Raw genomic sequence first — 20,462 nt, 5'->3', positions numbered from 1 at the left:
AAGTCCTCCACGGTGTCACTGAAGAGACCAAACTGGGAGACAGGGGTCACTGAGGAAGCATGCTTTATCCACGTCCCACATCTCGACCAGGTTCAGCCAGGTTCAGCTGTCATTCTGGACCACGAGGTTGGCCATTGCCTACCCGAGTGTCCGCGCTGTGACCTTCGTAGCCCTGAGGGTGAGGCTGGTCACTGAGCGCAGTTCCTTCAACACATCGGGGTCAGAACTACCCTAGTGCAGGTCTTTGATTGCCTTGGCCTGGTGAACTTGCAGGAGGGCCATAGCATGTAGGGCGGAGGCGGCCTGTCCAGCGGCGCTGTAGGCTTTGGAGGTCAGTGATGACGTTATCCTACGGGTCTTGGAGGGGAGCACCGGACGAGCCCGCCAGGTGGCGGCGTTCTCGGGACACATGTGGATCTCAACCGCTCTGTCCACCTGGAGGCCGCCGAGTACCCGTGGGCTGCTCCACCGTCGAGGGTAGTGAGAGCAAATGACCTCGTCAGATCATCATGCACCTCTTGGAGGCACCCGGACGGAGGGTTCCAGTCCAACCCCACGCTGACAGCGGCCTGGGCAAGCATGTCTGCCATCTGGGCGTCAGCCTCAGACTGGCCGTGCCGACCTGAGGGCGGTAGTCCAATTGAGTCTTCCTCGTCAGATGGCGGAATGCTCTTCGATGCAGCGGTGAGCTCGTCATCCAGATCGGGGGCTCGAAGGCATGACTGTATGTTCTGGAGACTGGTCGTGAGGCGAAGTCACCCCGAGCCATAACGGAAGTCAGCGCGCGTACCAGGGGGTGGGTGGTTTGTGGGGATCTACACGGTGAAACAGAGCCCGCTGCCATCCCCAAATCGCCTCCAAAGCCAGCCGGGTCCTCCTCAATCCAGTGGTAAGAAGGAGCGACACAGGGTGAGGCTGAAGTGACGTTCCTTTTAAGAAGGAAAGCCGCGACCACAATGTTGCCATGGTAAGGTTCTCACAGTGAGAACACGAACCAGCTCAGGTATAAAACAGATGATCTGGAGTCTCGCTCTAGAGGTAATAATATCCGGCTAGTAGGCATTGCAGAGGAGGAGGAGAACGGCAGACCTACCGAGTTTATAGCGAAATTACTTTCAAAGCTACTGGAAATTGAAAACTTCATGAAACCTATCCAGATCGACTGGGCGCACAGGACTCGAGAGATGATCGCCCAAGTAGATCGAGAGATGATCGCCCAAGGGCATTTGTCGTCAGGATACATCATTACCAAACAAAGGAGTTAATAATGAAACTAGCCAGAGAGAAATCTGGAGTACATTTTCCCAGATCTGACGGCAGATGTATTGAAGCAGAGATACCGTTTTTTCTAAATAAAGAAGAAATGTAAGAATCTCGGCATAAAGTATTTCAGATCAAGATAGTGAAGCGAAGAAGCTGTTGGAAAGTTAGAGGAGGAAATTACTTTAAAAGAGACTTTCCATGAAGTGGTCACTAACCTCCCTAATAATAAATGCGCAGGCTGAAACGGGTTTAGTGCAGAATATTATAAAATGTTTTAGATGTTGGCTCCTATATTTCTATAAAATTGGCCCTCAAGGCATGTTATTGCGTTTTTGGTAATTAACCTGCCATTGAGATGAATTGGAGTGGTAATGTATAACTCTCTCCAGGTTTTATAGAGCTCCTTGTTATGACTTCTTATCCAAAAAATTGGTTATATTTTCAGAATTGTGTGTAGAATACTCACATTCTTCTTATTTTACAGATAAAGACTTACTGTTTAATGAGGGAGCTTTGTGCCATATAGAGAGCTTGGTTAACCTATTAATTCTCTGAAATCCCATACTTAAGGTATGGTCACACTACACTTTGTGCTCAATTCATACAAATGTGAAAGGAGTAGTGGAAACGCAGCAACATTCTGATAAATTAAGTCATCCTCTGCATAACAAAGAGCAAGTTTGATTGACAGATTATCAGAATTACCTGTTACCTCAATACAAGTAATAAAACATTTAAACACTGCACAGTTTATAGTTGCATGAAAGTGGTTTAATTGTTTTTATTATTATTACTTGTTATTTATACATTTTTCTTTACTCCTTCAGCATGACATCATATCCTGATGCCAATATTTGTTGCAGGGTCAGAAGTAATCTCACATTCTGATACTTAATCCTCGGTAGCAGAATTAGCTGTAATAATTAATTGCTGAAGCAATATTAAGAATGAAATACGAAAGTTGTTTTGGGGGTGTTCACTGTCTTTTTCTGCATATCGCGGCGCCGTTTTGTGGTCCGTTCTGCAAAATGCGCAGCCCATTCGGTACGTTTCGCGGCCGACCCACCGGCCCGCTCAGTTCTCTCGATGGCCAGTCTGCCCCTGATCGGCCCCAAAGTGTGTCGGCCTGCCGGGAAAATGCCCGGTATGCCAGATTACCAGTCCAACCCTGGCCACAAGTTTCAAATTATCTCCGGAGATTAATCTCAGCATTATTTAGTTTATTGTTTGTTGAACCCCAAGGACAAATAACAAGACAACTCCACCTCCTAACAGCAAAATGTTTAATTCAGTATTTGTACAGGGATTGTTGTTCTTAGTAATGAACTGTACATAAACCATGAAAAGTGGTAACAGATAGCAGAGCAACAATTTACACAATCAGTTTCAGTTAATAGTAGTATATGGAATATACTGTCTGGAATATCTGCTAAAAGTCTTGATTAAATAAAGGATGCTTGTTCTGTAAACTAGATAACAAATTATACCACATTCTGCTTGAAATTGTTTTTGTTTTTATGTGTAGACTCTATTGTGTACAATAAATATGTACTCCATTTTACGAACTCTGTATTATGATTATTCATATGTTGTGTAACACTGTGGCACTTAATAGGCCATCTTATGGTTAGCCATGAAAAGTATGATTTCTTTGCCCGGAGAAAGCTAGGAATATGAATTTCCATTTGTCATGATGTTAATTATCCTTACTATTGAGGAAAACTGATATGCATGTATCAAATTAAGAAAGACCAGTTTTTAAAATATGAATTATGTACACATTTTTTTTTTTTAATAATCCAATGTTACATGTAGAAATAAAAGAATGCACAGTTTACTGCACAGCAGTCATTCAAGGACCAGATTTAACATTTTACATTGGGCATCAAGTAACAAAGTATCAAAATCGTTATTGTACAAAAGTAAACAATGTCCTTAAAACCAAACATTGAAATGTAAAAATATGTGATATAGGTTTATAGGACCATTACCAATTAACTTTTCTAAATGTCTCCTGAATCTTAATGGTTTCATAGCAGCCTCAGTGTAGTATGTTTTACTTTATGTAGTTTATTTTCATGGTTGTCAATGATAAGGGCAACTTCTGTAAACTAGATAACAAATTATACCACATTCTGCTTGAAATTGTTTTTGTTTAATGTGTAGACTCTATTATGTACAATAAATATGTACTAAAAAATATAAGTATTTTTTACATCATGTAGTTTTGTTTCATGGTTGTCAATGATAAGGGCACACCATGCAACCTGTCCATGTTGGCATCTGTCTAATTTGGCTAGCTCCAAGTGACATGCATTTGTACCAAAATACTGTTGAGTTTAATTGAATGCACAGCCATTAACATCAACAACGTGTATATGGGACTTGTTCCTAGCTTTTAAAATCTAATAAGCCTTTTTTAGCCTTTCCTAAGTATACACAATTATATGTTGAGTTGAATTTTATTTTTTCCATTAAGAGTTTTTCCTCCTGCTGTCCACGACCCTATCATTACAGACCTGAGATTGTTTTGGTCTGTCTGTGACCCACCAGTTGAGAACCACTACTGCTCATCTTTATAATGTATTAAAATGTATGATTTTGTTTAATAAGTATACTCACAACACAAAGTCTTTAGACATTACATGATGTTAATCAATTAAATGATTATTAAAGACAACAACCACTCTAGTCTCTGTGTCAGCCTTTAAGGTTATCACTCTACCCATAATTACCACACAGACTTGCAGAGACAAGATAATGAAAACATTGATCTGTGCATACGGTATGTAAAAACTTCACTTAATTGCTCCATGACCATCCATCAAACCTGCAAAGCATGTTTGCATTATAAGTCCCCAATTTAGACCCACACACACATCTCACATTAGTGTGACTGAGCACACATAGTTTTTTTGAGAATGGCAATCCATGCTACTCAGTAAAGTTTGGAAACGTCCCTTATTATAATAAGGGACGCCATATTGAAATGAGTTTGCTTGCGTGCTGTTATGTTATACTTTCATGATGATAGCAAAAATACTCCCCAAAATATGCACTGATCCACCCTGCTGTTCTCAGTAATGGAATTCCTATGTCCTTCCCTTTGGACAGACTTAAACTTTTTCTTTAAGGTGATTCTCCAGGAGCTGGGACAGAGGAATGGATAGGCAGACCAATAGATACTTGAAAAACAACTGCTGCAGATGGTCAAGTTGACTTTCCCCTGCTGAAGAAGAATAAAGGAAAACAGGCGATTGGTGGGTAAAAATACCTTAAAAACTATTGGAGAAAAGAAGTAATGCTCTTTCCACATTGCATCCTGTATTTAAATGTACAATAACACAAATTTTAAGATGACAATTCTGAGATTCTACTCAGAGCTGTTCACGTCCTTGAGGCTGCTGCCATTGTGGTTCTTTTTACAAGGTATTTACAACTGTCAAGTTGTAGTTTTTATAGAAATCTGAGTTTGGCAAAAATGTGAATTGACAAGTTTTTACAAGTTGGAAACTCACAATAATGGTAATTACACCATGACAAGCACACACCATAAATACAAAAATGGCATTGTGTAGGTGTGGAACCTATTGGACGAAGATAATGTTTGATAGTTAAAGTGATACATATTGGGCAAAGTTAATGTGATTAAGACTGTGAAATAAATTGTCTTGTTAAATTTAAGTTGGCAACGGTGCCAAAACTGAAAAACATACTAAACTATTAAAGATATAGTTACTATACATGTCATTAAATGATATAGGGCTCAATTTTAAGACCACTATGTCTTAAGTGCAGTGTGCGTGCGGTAAGGTGTGCTAGGCATAAGTGGGTTAACAAAATCTTGCACACAAAGTGCGAGTGATTAATAAAACAGCCTATTCATAAGAAGTCTGTAGCTAGTGTAAATGGGCTTTATTTATAAGCACCGATTTATGTTCTTGCAGCTGGGTACCATGCACAATTGAGAGGAATCAGGATGCAATACCTACTGACTAGTGAAGGATAATAAATGTTATGGCAAAGTTAAAAGTTTTTTATGACAGGTAAGAGGATTCAGACTGAAATAAAACAGTACCTCTACAAGATTAGTTTACAATTAAGATAAAAGGCTCACTGCAACTGCAGTTTTCAACAAACAAAGAAAAGAGAAAAAATATTATTAAATAATCAAGATGCAGCATCTCAGCGCCACTGGAAATTAACAGTGACCGATCAAACACAAAGCACAGACATACTGTATATATTGGATAACAAACAACAATTCAGAAGATTGAATCCATTTGTGAAAATTTTTCTATTTAGAATTTTTCTAATTTAATAATTTTCCATTACAAATTATATTACTATATTATTATAGTATATTATTATTTTTGAGAAAATAAAGTTTATGCTTTTTTTGAAAAAACTCATTTGTCCACACGACTTTTGAGAACTGGATCTTGTAGCATAGAATATTTGCTACAAAATGATGTGAAAACCATCCTGATCACTCATTCATACAAAACAATATACTAATTTAACTTTTGTAAGACAGTTTTAGTGTTAGAAAGGTCATATGCGTGGAGGCGTGCATGATCATGAATTTGAGGTAATTCACACCTGAGGAGACAAAAGACCACTCCCATGGGCCTATCAGTGAGGAATGTGACAGAAAGAGAATGAATGTGAGGAGCTTTAATGATCCAAATCAAGGTTTAAGTTAAAAGAAGTAATCTGACTATACATTTTCTTTACATAAAAGACTTTACTTCATTTTAGACCTACACTACCGTTTAAAAGAAGTCTCTTCTGCTCACCAAGATTGCATTTATTTGATCCAAAATACAGTAACAGCGTTATGTGAACTCATTTTACAATTTAAAAGAACAGTTTTCCATTTGAATATATTGTAAAATGCAAGTTGTGATCAAAGCTGAATTTTCAGCATCATTACTGCAGTCTTCAGTGTCACATGATCCTTCAGAAATCTAAATGACTTACTCGTCCTAACTTGTACAATACAAATGTTCATCGGAGTCCTGCTCTTCTTTGGAGGAAAATGTTAACTCTTCCTTACTATCCAGAAGTTTCCTCGCCTGTGTATTGTTACAAATGCGCAGTAAAGTGAATGAATTGTGTTTACATCAAACCTCACTGTTGGGGGCGTTTACCATTTGCATTGATCGCCTCAGCACATTACAGTATGAATAGCGCCCTCTGCCCATGGGTGTGATCACATTAGGGATAATTAGCTGAGCCAGGTGAAATTGTACATTGCTTTGTTTCATACAGATTACATTGCAGGAGAATATTTGTTTTAAATGTGAATTTTTTATTTTATTTTTTAAAGTAGACATTTTAAACCTTCTTTAGATATATGATTCATGTTTGTGTGACTAGTATTCGCAGAGTTTCGGTTCATTTTTGTGACGCGTTTCAGATATATGCTCTGAACACAGAGACTGCTGTGAGCTCACCCTTTTTATTTTCTTTATTTTACAAAACCACAAGGTTTTGTTGTTATTGTGAGGGTACACAAAAGTAGACACTTTATAGTCTCTGATGATGTCTTACACTTATCTCTATACCCCAAAATGGAGTATTTTATGTTGTTTCTGTGTAATGACGAAAAAATCCAGCAGAACTTGTCGGCGCGTCCGTCGACCCCAGAGGGTTAATGAAAGAAAACCTGTCCTTTCGTACAAAATAAGTAATGCAGTTAATGTCAAAAACTTGCTTATTTGATTACAGATCACCAAATTCTGGAATCTTTAATACTTTTTATATAATGTCATACATTTTTCAAAATCTGCGTGTTTACCACATGTTTCAGGTTTTTATCCTTTTCTACCGTTTAATCTGCATGTATTTTACCTGTTGCTGCTGGCGCCTAGCTGGAGTCTGTGTTTGTAGCCTGCAATTTTTTATTTTATTTTAGCATCGCTTGTATATCTGTTTTCAGCGTTTAATCCTTAACATCTGCCATTTTTCAGAGCACATCGGGTTTTCCCCCACATTACTCTTATCGCGATCCATTTTCCACGTGCATTTTCCACGTGCATCCGCTTCATTTTTATCGCAATTAAACTGCGTGCATTTTTCAGCGCACACCTGTTTTTCTCCTCTGTGTTACACGGATTATTGCATCGATTTCAAAGTACTGCTTATCAAGAACAACCACAAACAATTGCGTGGGGGATTCACATCAGTCTCAAACATTCACTGCTCAGGAACAACCAACAACAACAAACAATTGCAGTAAGTCATGGCATCCGCTCATGTTATTTCTTCCTGCACTGCATGTCACATGTTTACAATAGCCTCCTCCATCAGCAGTGAGGGATTCACGTTTGATAAATGTAAGGAATTAGTCAAACTGGTGGAGAAGGTTAATGAGTTAGAGACACGCATCTGAACGCAAATGGAGGTCAGTGAGAAAGAGAAGCCGGTAGATACGGTTTTGGATGCGAGTAGTACAGAGAGCAACACACACACTTTGGTACCGGCTGTAGAGCCCCTGCAGCAGTACGTTTGGGTGACGTCTCGGCAGCATACTTGCTCAGCAAAGAGACACCACTCTCCCATTCCTTTTAGGGTTTTCAATCGTTTCTCCCCACTCAGCGATGCACCCACTGAGAAACATGTTGAAAGAGAGCTTGTTATTGACGATTCAATTGTAAAGAACGTGGAAATAGAGACTCCAGCCGCTATTGTTAATTGCATTTCAGGTACCAGAGCATCTGACATCAAATAAAATTTACAAGTGCTGGCTAATGCTAAATGTAGATTTTCTAAAATTGTTATTCATGTTGGCACTAACGATGTCCGGCTTCGCCAATCGGAGATCACTAAAGCTAATGTTAGAGGTGTGTGAATTTGCAAAAACCATGTCAGACACTGTAATATGCTCTGGTCCCCTCCCTGCTCATCGTAGTGATGAGGTTTATAGTAGATTAGCGTCACTGAACGGCTGGATGTCTGAGTGGTGTCTAGAGAACAGCATAGGATTTATAGACATTTGGAAGAGTTTTTGGGGTAGGTCTGACCTGCTAAAGTGAGACGGACTCCATCCCTCCAGGGAAGGTGCCGCTCTCCTCTCTAGTAATTTGGCTCATAGTCTTAATGATAGTATTTGACTAACTGGGGCCCAGGTCAGGAAGCAGACAAACTGGTAAATCCGAACGTCTGCTAGCTGCCTTGAGATGTCACAGGTCACATAAACTACAACACAAAGAGACAGTATCACCTAGATATCTCATAAGACCGTGTCTGTTCCCCAATCTACCAACCACAAAACCCTAACTAAATCATTTAGAAAAAATTTGATTAAGGTCAAACTTGAACAAAACAAACAAATTAAAGATAAACCTCATATAAAAATAGGGCTACTAACATAGATCTCTTTCTACCAAAGCACTAATTGTTTATGAAATTATTACAGATCATAGATGGGATGCATAGATGGGATGCGTTTTTGGTGTTACTCAGAGGACAGGATATATAAGTCTTTTGAAATAATAATGCTTAATGTTACACAGTCAAATATAAATAAATAAAAAAAAAGCGATGTTGTCTTTTACCCTTGTTACAGTGTATAAATCACCTATGCCTTATTCTGATTTCGTTGGTGAATCTACTAATTTTTTAGCAGATCTTGTAGTTACTGTAGATAGAGCTTTAATTTTTGGTGACTTCAACATTCACATAGATAATGAAAATGACACATTGGGATTAGCATTTATAGATATTCTCAACTCTCTTGGAGTCCGACAAAATGTAACAGGACCAACTCATCGCCATAATCATACGCTAGATTTAATTCTGTCATATGGAGTAGAGGTTGATAATATAGAAATTCTACCTGAACCACGCCATCGTTCAGGTAGAACCATTCTTTCGACAACTAAAGATAGCTTCACTAATAAGCTTCCAGGTCTCTCATACACTCAATAAACCCCAAAGTCCAGAAGAACTTGATGAAATAAAAAAAATATAAATGCAGTCTTCTCTAGCACTCTTGATAGTGTCGCCTCCCTTTGATTAAATAAAATGAAAGAAATAAGCCCTGCACCATGGTACAATGATCACACTCATGCTCTCAAGAGAGCAGCTCGGAAAATGGAGCGCATGTGGAAGAATACAAAATTAGAAGTATTTTGTGGTACATGGAAGATAGTGTCTGTAGCTACAGACAGGCACAAAAAGCTGCGAGATCAACATAGTTTAGTAAACTCCTAGAAAATAACCACAACAATCTTAGGTGTTTATTCAGTACCATAGCTAAATTGGTTAGGAATAAAGCCTCAACAGAACCAGATAATTACATCGCAGCACAAGAGTAATGACTTCATGAATTGCTTTACAGATAAGATTGCAATAATCAGAAATAAAATTGGAATTATGCAATCATCTGTCACAGTCAAGTCAATTTTATTTGTATAGCGCCTTTCACAACACACATCATTGAAGATCAGGCATTAACAGACGATAAAACTGTAATGTCTATAATGTCGATGAATCATCATTGTGTAATTAGATAAAATATAATTGTTAATCATGTTTAAAAATAAGTAATTAAATAATAATTGTTTAATAACCCCAGTGAGCAAGCTGAAGGTGACTGTGGCAAGGAACACAAAACTCCATAAGATGTTGATTAATGGAGAAAAATAACGTTGGGAGAAACCAGACTCACTGTGGGGCCAGTTCCCCTTTGGCTAACATCATGAATATAATGCCAATATTACTTATGTTTAATGCAAGTCATGGTTTAAAATTATTAAACTAAGTAAGTGTTAAGGGTCGGTGTTTAAACATCGATTTTGTTTGAACTGTAAGATTAATGACTAATGTCTTTGAAGTCCATCCTGGATTAACTGCAGAAGGTCACATAGATGCAATTGTCCTTGTTAATGGCTGATGATGGCCTTTGTTGGCAATTGTTAGTTTATGCATTCCATTTCAAGATCGCAGTCCATCAATAGACCGAGGGATGTGAAACGCAGTTCAACCTGGCTGGTAATTTCGGTGAGGTTCGGTGTGGTCCATCCTAAATCCAAGGTTCAGACAATGGCATATGAAGTATCCCATGTCTTATGGTTGGAGTTGGCATCAGTTCATCCTCTGAAGTCCATCATAATAGACTGAAGTGATGCAAGGCTGGCACCGGCTGCATTCAGTCATCATCATTCAGCGACACGTAGCAGAGTCCAACACGAAGCAGGAATGGTGCTGGATCCAGTCGGTTCTGGTGTCCTCAGGATAGGATTCCCGAGGTTGAGACTGGGAAACAAATAAAAAGATGCAAGCATAGATGGCATTAAATTTATTGCAGAGTTATAAATCATGCTCAATGTTTCTGGTTTCTGGTTCCTGCAGACCCAACTAAAGCAGCCTAAAGCAATTGTGGGTTGGAGGATAAATTAGGTGTATGCCTGGCTAAATAGATGAGTCTTTAGTCTAGTCTTAAACTGAGGGAGTGTGTCTGTATCTTGAACAGTGTTAGGGAGACTATTCCATAGTTTAGGAGCCAAATATGAAAAGGATCTACTTCCTTTTTTTTATTAACTATTAACAGGCCACGTGATGGAATATAGCATGGTAGAAGGTCACTACTACTAATACTGCAGAACTAGACCATTCAAAGCTTTGTACGTAGTTTACAGAAATTTTTAATGAATACGGAATTGAACAGGTAGCCAATGTAACAATGATAAAATGGGGCTAATATGATCATATTTATTGGTTCTCGTTAGCACTGTGGCTGCTGCATTTTTAACCAATTGAAGTTAATTTACTGACCTTGCTGGATATCCTCCCAGTAATTCATTACTCAAATCACAAATCATAGCACGTTAGAAAACAGTGTCTCATACTTTCTCACGTGCAACTTCAATCCTTCGCTGTCATTGGCCATGCAGAGCTAACAAAACTTATCGAAACATCAAAAGACACAACATGTTTGTTAGATCCAATACCAACGAAATTCTTAAAAGGAGGTATCTCCTGTAATTTCCGAACCTCTTCTTAATATCATTAACTCCTCGCTAACCTTAGGGCATGTCCCAAAAAAAATTTAAATGGCAGTTATCAAACCGCTTATTAAAAAGCCACAACTTTAACCTGGATAGACCGATTTCAAATCTCCCATTTATGTAGAAAATACTAGAAAATTTTGTATCCTCCCAAATATGTTCAGTTCTACAGAGAAATAGTATATATGAACAATTTCAGTTAGGATTTAGGCCTCATCACAGTACAGAGTTACAAATGACTTGCTCTTATCATCTGACCGCGGCTACATTTTACTTCTAGTGCTTTTAGAACTTAGTGCTGCATTCGACATGATAGATCATGACATTCTCTTGAATAGGCTAGAGAATTATGTTGGCATTTGTGGAGCTGCATTAGCATGGTTTATGTCCTATTTAGCAGACCGCTACCATGTTGTCTATGTAAATGAAGAATTATCAATCCAAACAAAAGTATGTAGTGCCACAGGGATCGTTTTTAGGGCCTCTGCTTTTATACTTATATATGCTTCCCCTGGGCGATATTATCAGGAATCATGGAATAAGTTTACACTGCAATGCCGACTATACCCAACTTTATATTTCTTCAAAACCTGATGAAATTTCACAATTCTCCAAATTAGCAGTGTGTATCAATGAAATAAAAGATTGGATGGCCAGAAATTTCCTTCTACTCAATTCTGACAAAACAAAGGTACTAGAAATGGCTGACTGTCCCGCTAAAATAAAAATAAAACTTCTGGAATGTCAGGTATTCTTCTACGAGACACCATTTATACGCATGAAAAGAAAGCTGGTTCTCGTCAAGACTAATTGGATGTAGCTGCCATAGTTGTGACTTTGCAGTGAACAAGGCCAGGAACTTACTGGTAATTGTCAGTACGGTGTTGTAGAATCACAATTATCAACTGTATTTATTCAAATATCTGCAATGTTTGTTTATTGTCACCATTGTTAAATTGTGTATGCTGAGATTTGATGTCTGTTCGTTGCCTGGTTGACAATTCATACTAGAAGTTCATAATATACAGTATTGCATCTCAGTGTTAACAGCACATTGTGATCCAATTTTTTTTGTCAATCGCTTAATTGTGTAACAGTTCAACAAATATCTGTGGAGGAAAAATAAGTAAAATCAGTCAAAGTTCCCATTCAAAGGGAATATTGAACAGCATAATGGTGACTCCAAATGAAACACTATTTGACCACAATACAGTGCAATATAGTTATTTCTGTTTTATAGATATTGGCTGTGTTGGAGAAAATGGCCTAGCCTACATTGATTTTACAGTACAATTCTGAATACAGTAATGTATTGTAAGAAATTACTGTTATATCTTGTTGGTGGAATCCCCAAACGGCAAATGCAGTTTAGACATTGCGGTGAGAATAGATGTGGACCTTTAGTTCTCACAAAAATAGCAAATTAGGCTTTGTGCCACTTCATTTACATGGATCTCCCATATATTTTTGCAAATTCACCCACTGTTTGGGTACATAAACCCACAGATTGAATGCGTACACCCACTCACGGCCAGTTGCGCGATGCCCAGGCATGAAAACTGCACTTAGATTTAGCACTCTCTTGAATATTAGATAAGAGTAGAACATGGTCATAGCACCGCGCATAACTCGGATACAAAAATAGTGAACCAACTAACTAATTAAGCTTTTAATTTTGTGTTTGTTTGTTTTACTGTAGAATGTAGTGACCAACACAGGGGGTGTAATTGAAGCAACATGAAATTGTCTTTTCAGTTACTGTGACCAATAATAACAGACAGTGCAAAATGTTATGCACAAAGATGAAAGACAATAAAGGTAACACGTGATTCTAATATAATGCAATAAACATTAACTAAACAAAATAAAATGTAACGACAACACTCCAATGTACAAAACTATTTAAAAATAAGAATAAAACATAACTTTTTACATAAAATCTGAACAAATGTGATGGGTTATGCAGAGACCAGTATTTTTTTTTAAACCGTATTTTATCATACAATTTCCTTGTTAAATATTATGAAACTTTTTACTGTTAGTTCATACATATTTACTTCCAAAAAAAACTATTTTTTACAATATTTAAAAGAAAATTCTAAATATTGTCTGTCCAAATATGGACAATAGACAATGAAATATGTTTTTTTTGGAAGTAAATAAGTATGAATTAACTTATATAGTTAAAATATAACAAGGCAATGTGTACTCTGTTAAAATACTGTTTAAAAAATACTATATTATGATTATTATTATTATTATAAATTTTTTGCCAATAGTGGGAAGGTAAATGACAGTTAAGCTATTATTTTTTAACTTTTAACCAATTACTTCTTCCATTACAATTAATAAAAATAAATTACAGTGTAGGCACATGTTCTATAAATATTTGATAATCTATAGTCCACGCAATACATTCAGACCTGATCCATGTTCTGCGAGTCATGGTGAGTGGTTTGGGGTTTTTCCATTACCTCTGACTGAGAAAGCGATACACTTTTGGTCATCATGTGAAGCACATGCACAGCGCTGACCTCGTCTGTAGCCCTCAGCAGAACGCCGTGCCCGTTGGGAGCCTCTATAACTTGACATGCCATATGGGACAGTGCGCCTGCCATAACACAAATGGGAAAGGGTTATGTGCTTTTAAGTTACGGAAAACATTACTGCAGGGTTGAAGGCAAATAGTGAAAGCGCAAAATACTTTCAACACTTTGATTTACTTCAAAAGACATAAAACAGCAAACTCTTTTTGCTGCTTTAAAAAAAAAAACATGTAATCCTGATTCTGATGCTCGTTATAATATAATCACTCCTTTTTCCAGTTTCAGTTGTCAAAAGTTGGAATACATACAGAGAGTCTTTGGCCATTGCCTCATTGCCCGGTTTAGTTTGTTCTTGATTTTTAACTTGTGGAGCAGATTAACTACACAATCCACGAAAAAAAAAATCTAAATCTGAGCCATGCATAATATGGAAGTCATAAATTAGCCAGCATTATCCCAGATTATGGATGTGTTTGGATCCCACCCTGACTGAGCAAGCAGCTCAGGATATTTTCTTCGAGTCTTCTCTCAGCACAAGAGCCTCGGGACGTGCTTCTGCCTCCCGACGCCATACCTGCTCTGTTCGGCTGCCGTCGAAAACAATCGTCCCCTTAGTGCCCTGCGCACGGAACTTGGACACGTGGCTTTCGCTTCTCAACCAGTTACGCTGGTTGGCCAGGACATCCGACTCGGCTACACGATTCAGTTCGCCAGGCTCCCATCCCCTTTCAGCGGCGTCCGCTCTACCTCAGTGCACAGCGAAGACGCCAACACCCATCGTGCAGAGATCGCGAATATTCTACTCAAAGACGCGATAGAGCCTGTCCCTCCAGCCGAGATGAAGGGTTTCTACAGCCCTTACTTCATCGTACCCAAGAAAGGCGGCGGCTTACTGGATCTTGGACTTGCGTGTTTTCAACCGGGCCTTGTACTAACTCCCGTTCAAAATACTCACACAAATACACATTCTAACTTGTGTCCGGCGTTAAGATTGTTTCGCAATCCCATGTGACGTATCTCGCCACTTTTGAACTCCCCCAGCCTGGGTACGTGGTGGTCTCCACGGGGTCTTTTCCCCTGAAAGAATAGGAGTTGGAAAAGAATGCATTCCCCGATGCGTGTGATAGCGTTAAGATGGCCCCAGCCACTTTGACTATGCGAGAAACAGAGAGAGAAAAGGCGCGGCTGGCACGACCTGCTCCCGTGCTTGGCACGTCGCCTTGTTCCCCCCCTTTGGGGTTCCGGGAACCTAAAAGGTTTATGATGATTTTATGGGGCATTGGGGAAGGGTATGTGCAGTCTGACACAGCCTGTCGCTTTGGCACACAAATTGAGCCTGATTGAATATGGACCCCTAGTGTAACTTCTTCGACACAACATCGAAGTGATCGACAGACGGGGAACGTCTAGGTTACTATTGTTACCTCTGTTCCCTGATGGAGGGAACAGAGGTAACCCTGGGCACAACGCTGAACCGAGCTACTGTTATGGCCAAACCTCATTCTCGGCTCCTCAAGTGCAAAAACTTGAATGGACAGATGAATATTTCCCTCCATTTATAGCCATATGTCTGGGGGAGGGACATGCAAATTCTGTCTGCCAATTTCTCATTGGCCTTTTCTCAATTTCAGAGATTCGCCAAGCTCTCAAGAGAGACCCCTAGTTTCTCTTCATCGACACAACGTTTTTCCCTCCATCATGGAACAGAGTTTACAATAGTAACCTAGATGTTATGTTCACACACAGGTTGGTTGTTTACGAGAGTGACAACCATACATTTTCAGGACTCATAACTAGATTTTCGCAATCCCTTGGCGTGTGAAAAGAGCTGCACAGGAAAACTAGTTTTCTGTCATGTCTTACAATGAGAGAGCCAATCTCACTGCACATGCGCACACGAAATGTTTTTCCATTTCTTTTTCGTTCTGGTCCAGAAGTTCCGCTGCCTCCTTTCTAAATGGTTACCAGTTAGAGCAAAATAAAAGAACAGTTAATAACGTTCTTTTTAAAATTACAGTACTTAGTAAATTACTGGTATTTCACCAACCCATTAGAGCTGTATTGACACAAGAGAAACAAGCGACCTGGTCTGTAAACAAGCCCAAAATAAGCGAGTTGCCTCACCAAAATAAGTGAAAAGCAGCAATAATTTTTCCCTGTTTGGTGGACTGAGCGGCATAGAAATTATAACAAGCAGGTAATTAACAGTGATGTGTCATTTTATTTACAGATCTGCTTTTCAGTTAAAACCCGGCAGCATCAAATCTGCATAAATGCATCACATCTAACAATATTCAGAAACAATATTCTGGATTCAGTGAAGACTTTGAAACAACTGAGAAATATACCTCTAATAATTTTTTACTTGTGTCTGGATTAGCCATGCATGCATACTGTATGTAGTAAAATGCATATTTGTCTTCATTCACAATTGTCTTCATTCACAGAATGCAACATCCACAATTAACCAAATAAATGTGTAATGCAACAGTTTCCTTCAGGATCAAATTACGTTAAATTTTTTTGGGCAGCATGTAGTCCCAAAAATGTACTGTGATGAACCCTTTGGCCTTTGATTTCATTAAAAAATTATCGGGACAAAATTAACCGGTTATCAGCATTTTAAAATAACGTTTTCATTCTGGAAAAATGTTAAATCACTTTTTCAGGTTATTCTGCTAAAAATTCAGTTTGTTTCCATTTTCGTTCCTTGAACGGTTTTCAGTCCCTGAGTGTTGCATTTTATTATGTAGAGTTTCAGTAACTTACTGAGATGTTGATAGGAGCTGTGTGTCACCAGAAGATGTGCTCTACACTTGCTTAAAAATCACTCACAGCCGGCTGTCGGTTAATTAAAATTTTACACATAACCTGTGCCTCGATTAGTACGATCAATATCCCTTCTTAAATCCAAAGACTGATCTTTTACTCTTTGCGCAGCCAAAGTCCTGGCACAACCCTTTACAACAATGAGAGGAAATCGCCCACATTAGCAAACAAATGTCATGCTATGCAACTAAAATGTATATATTTGGCAACTCTCTGGTACATGCTTACATTTCCATCACCAGTAATTGTGTAGTATACTTGGAGTATTCAGCAGTGATATCCTTTCATGGTCTATGAATCCTTTCATGGTCTATGAGCATGTTGAGAGTAAAAGTTGTTCAATCTAATGCTTGACCCATTTGTCATTGAATAATGTCTCTTAATACCCTTTCTGTTCTCCACAGTCAGTTGTTGATCAAAAACAATAACAAATAAACATTTAATTCTAATCATGCATGGAAAATATGAGAGTCTTGTCTCGTTAACATACAGACATTGTTTGGTTGATTTGTTTATTTTTAAAAAGCCAAAATGTGGCCAAAATTATGAAAAACATAAATAAAATATAATTAGTCAAATTAATATTAATATTTTAATGTGCCTAGTTAAAAGATCCCTTGTATAGTTGACAGCATCAACTAGGAAAGAATTTATTTCATATGTAAGCAATAAAAACATTATAACTTAAATATATCCATGTGAATTGATACTGAATCAAAAGCTTCTGAATCGGAATCAAATTGGGAAATCTGTTTCAATTCCCAGCCCTAATGAACAGAACATTCGAGACTCACATCTGTTGGTAAATACGTTTGGAAGGGGTTTGAAAAGACAATTCCTTTGAAGCACTTTTCCATATATCATCTATAATGGTCATTGCAAGAAAGCCAAAAATATCATCTTGCATTGCCACAAAAGCAGTGCAATAAGATGAAGGCAGATAGAATGAAACACATAGGTTTGAACAAAAAATGTTTTCTTCAAAATGTTTTCCTCAGAGATTTACGTGCTGGGAGCAAGTGTGTTGTAGTAGCTCAACAGAAGAAATTATATTTCACAAGAGTCAACATCACTAAAGAATATGGTTTCCCTGACCTATCATACCAAACAGATTATAAAATTGACTCGATAAGCTTTTTCTGAGGAGCTTAACAGTTCATTGATTACATATGGATCAGATTCATTTAATGTCACTTCAGCTCACCAGAAGTAATGGCCAGCTTGATTTGTCCATTTTACTTTGCAGTTTTAAGAACAGATTTTTAGAAGAATGTATGGACATACAAAGCTGAGACAATGCAAGTGAACGGTGATCAGGAATTTGAAGCTGCAAAAAGGAGATAGATTCAGCAATAACATAAGATTCCAGTGGTTAAATCCATATCTCCTGAAGCAATGCAGTTTGTTTTTGGTGAAACAGACCGACGTATAACTCCAGAAGACATAGCGTAAACCACTAGAGTCATTTGGATCATGTTTATGATGACTATCTCATTTTTGGATCTTCAAAAACCTTTCACCATTCACTTGCTTTGTATGGACCTACAGAGCTGAGATTTACTTCTAAAAATCTTAATATGTGTTCAGCAGAAGAAAGTCATTCACATCTGGGATGGCATGAGGGTGAGTAAATGATGGGATAATTTTCATTTTTGGGTGAACTATACTTTTAATCTTTATCCATTATCTTAATCCAGTATTATTTGATTAAGTGCCTAGACAAGTGGCTGGTAATAGTAATTGCTTTCTGTGCAAAGATCTACTTTTAACATTTTCCAAAATGAGAAAGAGAGTTCTGCCATTGTTTGCAAATTGGTTAAAGATTTTGAATATGCTGACCTACATTTCAAGATTTCTAAATATAAACAGTTTTTCATTACAATGTGATTTATGACAAATTATCTTTGGCAAATTAATACTTTTCCCCAAATTACAATGTCAACTTTAGTGGATTACAGTCAAACTATTTACCAACATCCAGGAAAGCCATACTTTATGTATGGTTGAGTTGTTCTAAAGAATTGCTTTTTCTTGTATCCCATAGGATTAGGCAACGTAGGCAGATTATCTACAGCATCTCTCAAAACCATGTCATCACTTAATACATTTTAATTATGGTGTAATTTTTTTTTCGTAAAAGTTTTTTCCCCTCTTGTATCCCATACAGGATTATTTCCTAATCCTGCATGGGTACAAGAGGGGGGGAAAAACTTTTAGGAGGCAGGCAGATAATCTATAGTATTTTTAATAAAGTTAAATTATTGTGAGTTAATCATTATCATACTATAACTTGTTTTCAGGAATATTTTAGATGAGCTTGATGCTTGTAAACTGTTAAACTACATATGGAAGTATGCAAGTACTAATTCAGTTCTGATAGAAGTAGAACATTTAGCTGTGTGTTTCTGTTGAAGTCTGAAAGATTGCCAACTGCAATATATTTTTTTTTTTACCTTAATACAACAGTTATATTATAAGAAAATTTAACATAAAACAGCAATTAAAATGCAAAGTCAATTGTTTTGTTATTTCATTATTTATTTAAAAAAATGTTGAGGCTTGAAATACATAATTCACAATTTGTGCAATGGCAAGTTTGTAGTAGTAGACAGCGAACTACAATAATTATGGTATAATTATAAATATACATTTTTATTCACACTATATTATTCACATAAATCTAATTATGTGGTAGGCAGAATGTTATCTTTGTGTTAATGAAACACAAAGATAATTGGTCCTGAAAAGCAAAACACTCACCACAATATATTTTGTTTACACTAAAATTCTGGTTTTGGCTTCATGTTGCTGGCATATTTTTTACATTAAGTGTTGACACTTTTGTCCGCTATTATTTCTGCTTTACCGTTAACCAATGCATGTCACAAGTTACAACAATCGTAAATCCATCTCACTGACACATGTCAGTAAACACTCCTCACACATCTGAAAAAAAAGTCCATTGTCTAGTTTAAGCACGTGTTGATCTTGGAGGAATTTGCATTAAAATTAACAATCATCCGCAAGGAACTTACTCTGGTGTATTGATCCAGATGATATCCAGGTGACAGTAGTAAACACACTCCTTGTCTCTGTATGTGTAACATGTGCATCTCTTCGATCTCCTCCGCGGTTTCGGGAGCTGGCAACATGGCATTTCAATTTTATTAACAGAATCAGCAAACGGAGTCTCGGTTGATGTTTTAGGATCTAGCGTGAGGTTTCTCACAAGCGCATCTTGACGAGATGAAGGAAATCCTGTAAATGTAAATAATTTAATAAAAAAACAATTATTCAAAATGATACTGCAGTAGTGAAAGGTGTTATAATTTTTTTTCTATATATTTTTCATCACAGTGAGAGTCCATTAAAAATGCTTAACCTAAATATGCTTCATGTGGTAGGCCAACATCTACATAACCTGGTTTTATTTAGGTCAAAAACATTATTTCATGTGTCTGCATACACCTGGCTACAACAACGTCATTTTTAAGGGTCTGCGTGTAGAAATATTCACTTCACAACTCCACATTTTACCTTTTTATTTACCCACTGGCTCACCTCGACTTCAACGTGACTCGTTAATTACTCATCTAATGCCTCAATCATGCGCATATAAATCCTTAAAATAATATACAAGTGCTTGAATATGATTAAGCTACATACACATTTTTTGATAATATATAGAGGGAATTCGAGTATCAAAAGGTACAAATAAACTTCCTGTCTCCGCACGATTCTCTAGTTTAAAAGTTTTAAGTGTGTGATTACTGTAATTCAAACCCACCGTTGGCCATTGCTGCTGTTA

General features: G+C 37.6%; 1 protein-coding gene across 1 annotated transcript; it reads right to left on the bottom strand.

Moving 5' to 3' along the window:
• Positions 1-10,409: 10,409 nt before the first annotated feature.
• Positions 10,410-20,092, bottom strand: LOC127625962 (endothelin-3-like). The gene is made up of 3 exons (XM_052101466.1): positions 19,690-20,092; positions 13,754-13,890; positions 10,410-10,527 (listed from the first exon to the last, which is right to left on the bottom strand). Exons 1-3 carry the CDS (start codon positions 19,809-19,811, stop codon positions 10,502-10,504), a joined length of 285 nt encoding a protein of 94 aa, XP_051957426.1. The 5' UTR covers positions 19,812-20,092; the 3' UTR covers positions 10,410-10,501.
• Between the last annotated feature and the right edge of the window lie 370 nt (positions 20,093-20,462).

Source organism: Xyrauchen texanus, chromosome 32, assembly GCF_025860055.1.
Source record: "Xyrauchen texanus isolate HMW12.3.18 chromosome 32, RBS_HiC_50CHRs, whole genome shotgun sequence".
NCBI classification, from domain to species: domain Eukaryota; kingdom Metazoa; phylum Chordata; class Actinopteri; order Cypriniformes; family Catostomidae; genus Xyrauchen; species Xyrauchen texanus.
Note: the sequence above shows the minus strand (reverse complement) of the source record. Positions and strands in the feature narration are given on the sequence as shown.

What these genes read in the sequence shown, in the direction of transcription:
- LOC127625962 (XM_052101466.1), bottom strand. Translation starts at nt 19,811, where the DNA reads ATGCCATGTTGCCAGCTCCCGAAACCGCGGAGGAGATCGAAGAGATGC. An exon ending in ATCTGGATCAATACACCAGA is followed by an intron (nt 13,891 to 19,689) that starts GTAAGTTCCTTG and finishes GTGTTATGGCAG; the next exon opens with GCGCACTGTCCCATATGGCA. An exon ending in TATCGCTTTCTCAGTCAGAG is followed by an intron (nt 10,528 to 13,753) that starts GTAATGGAAAAA and finishes TTTGTTTCCCAG; the next exon opens with TCTCAACCTCGGGAATCCTA.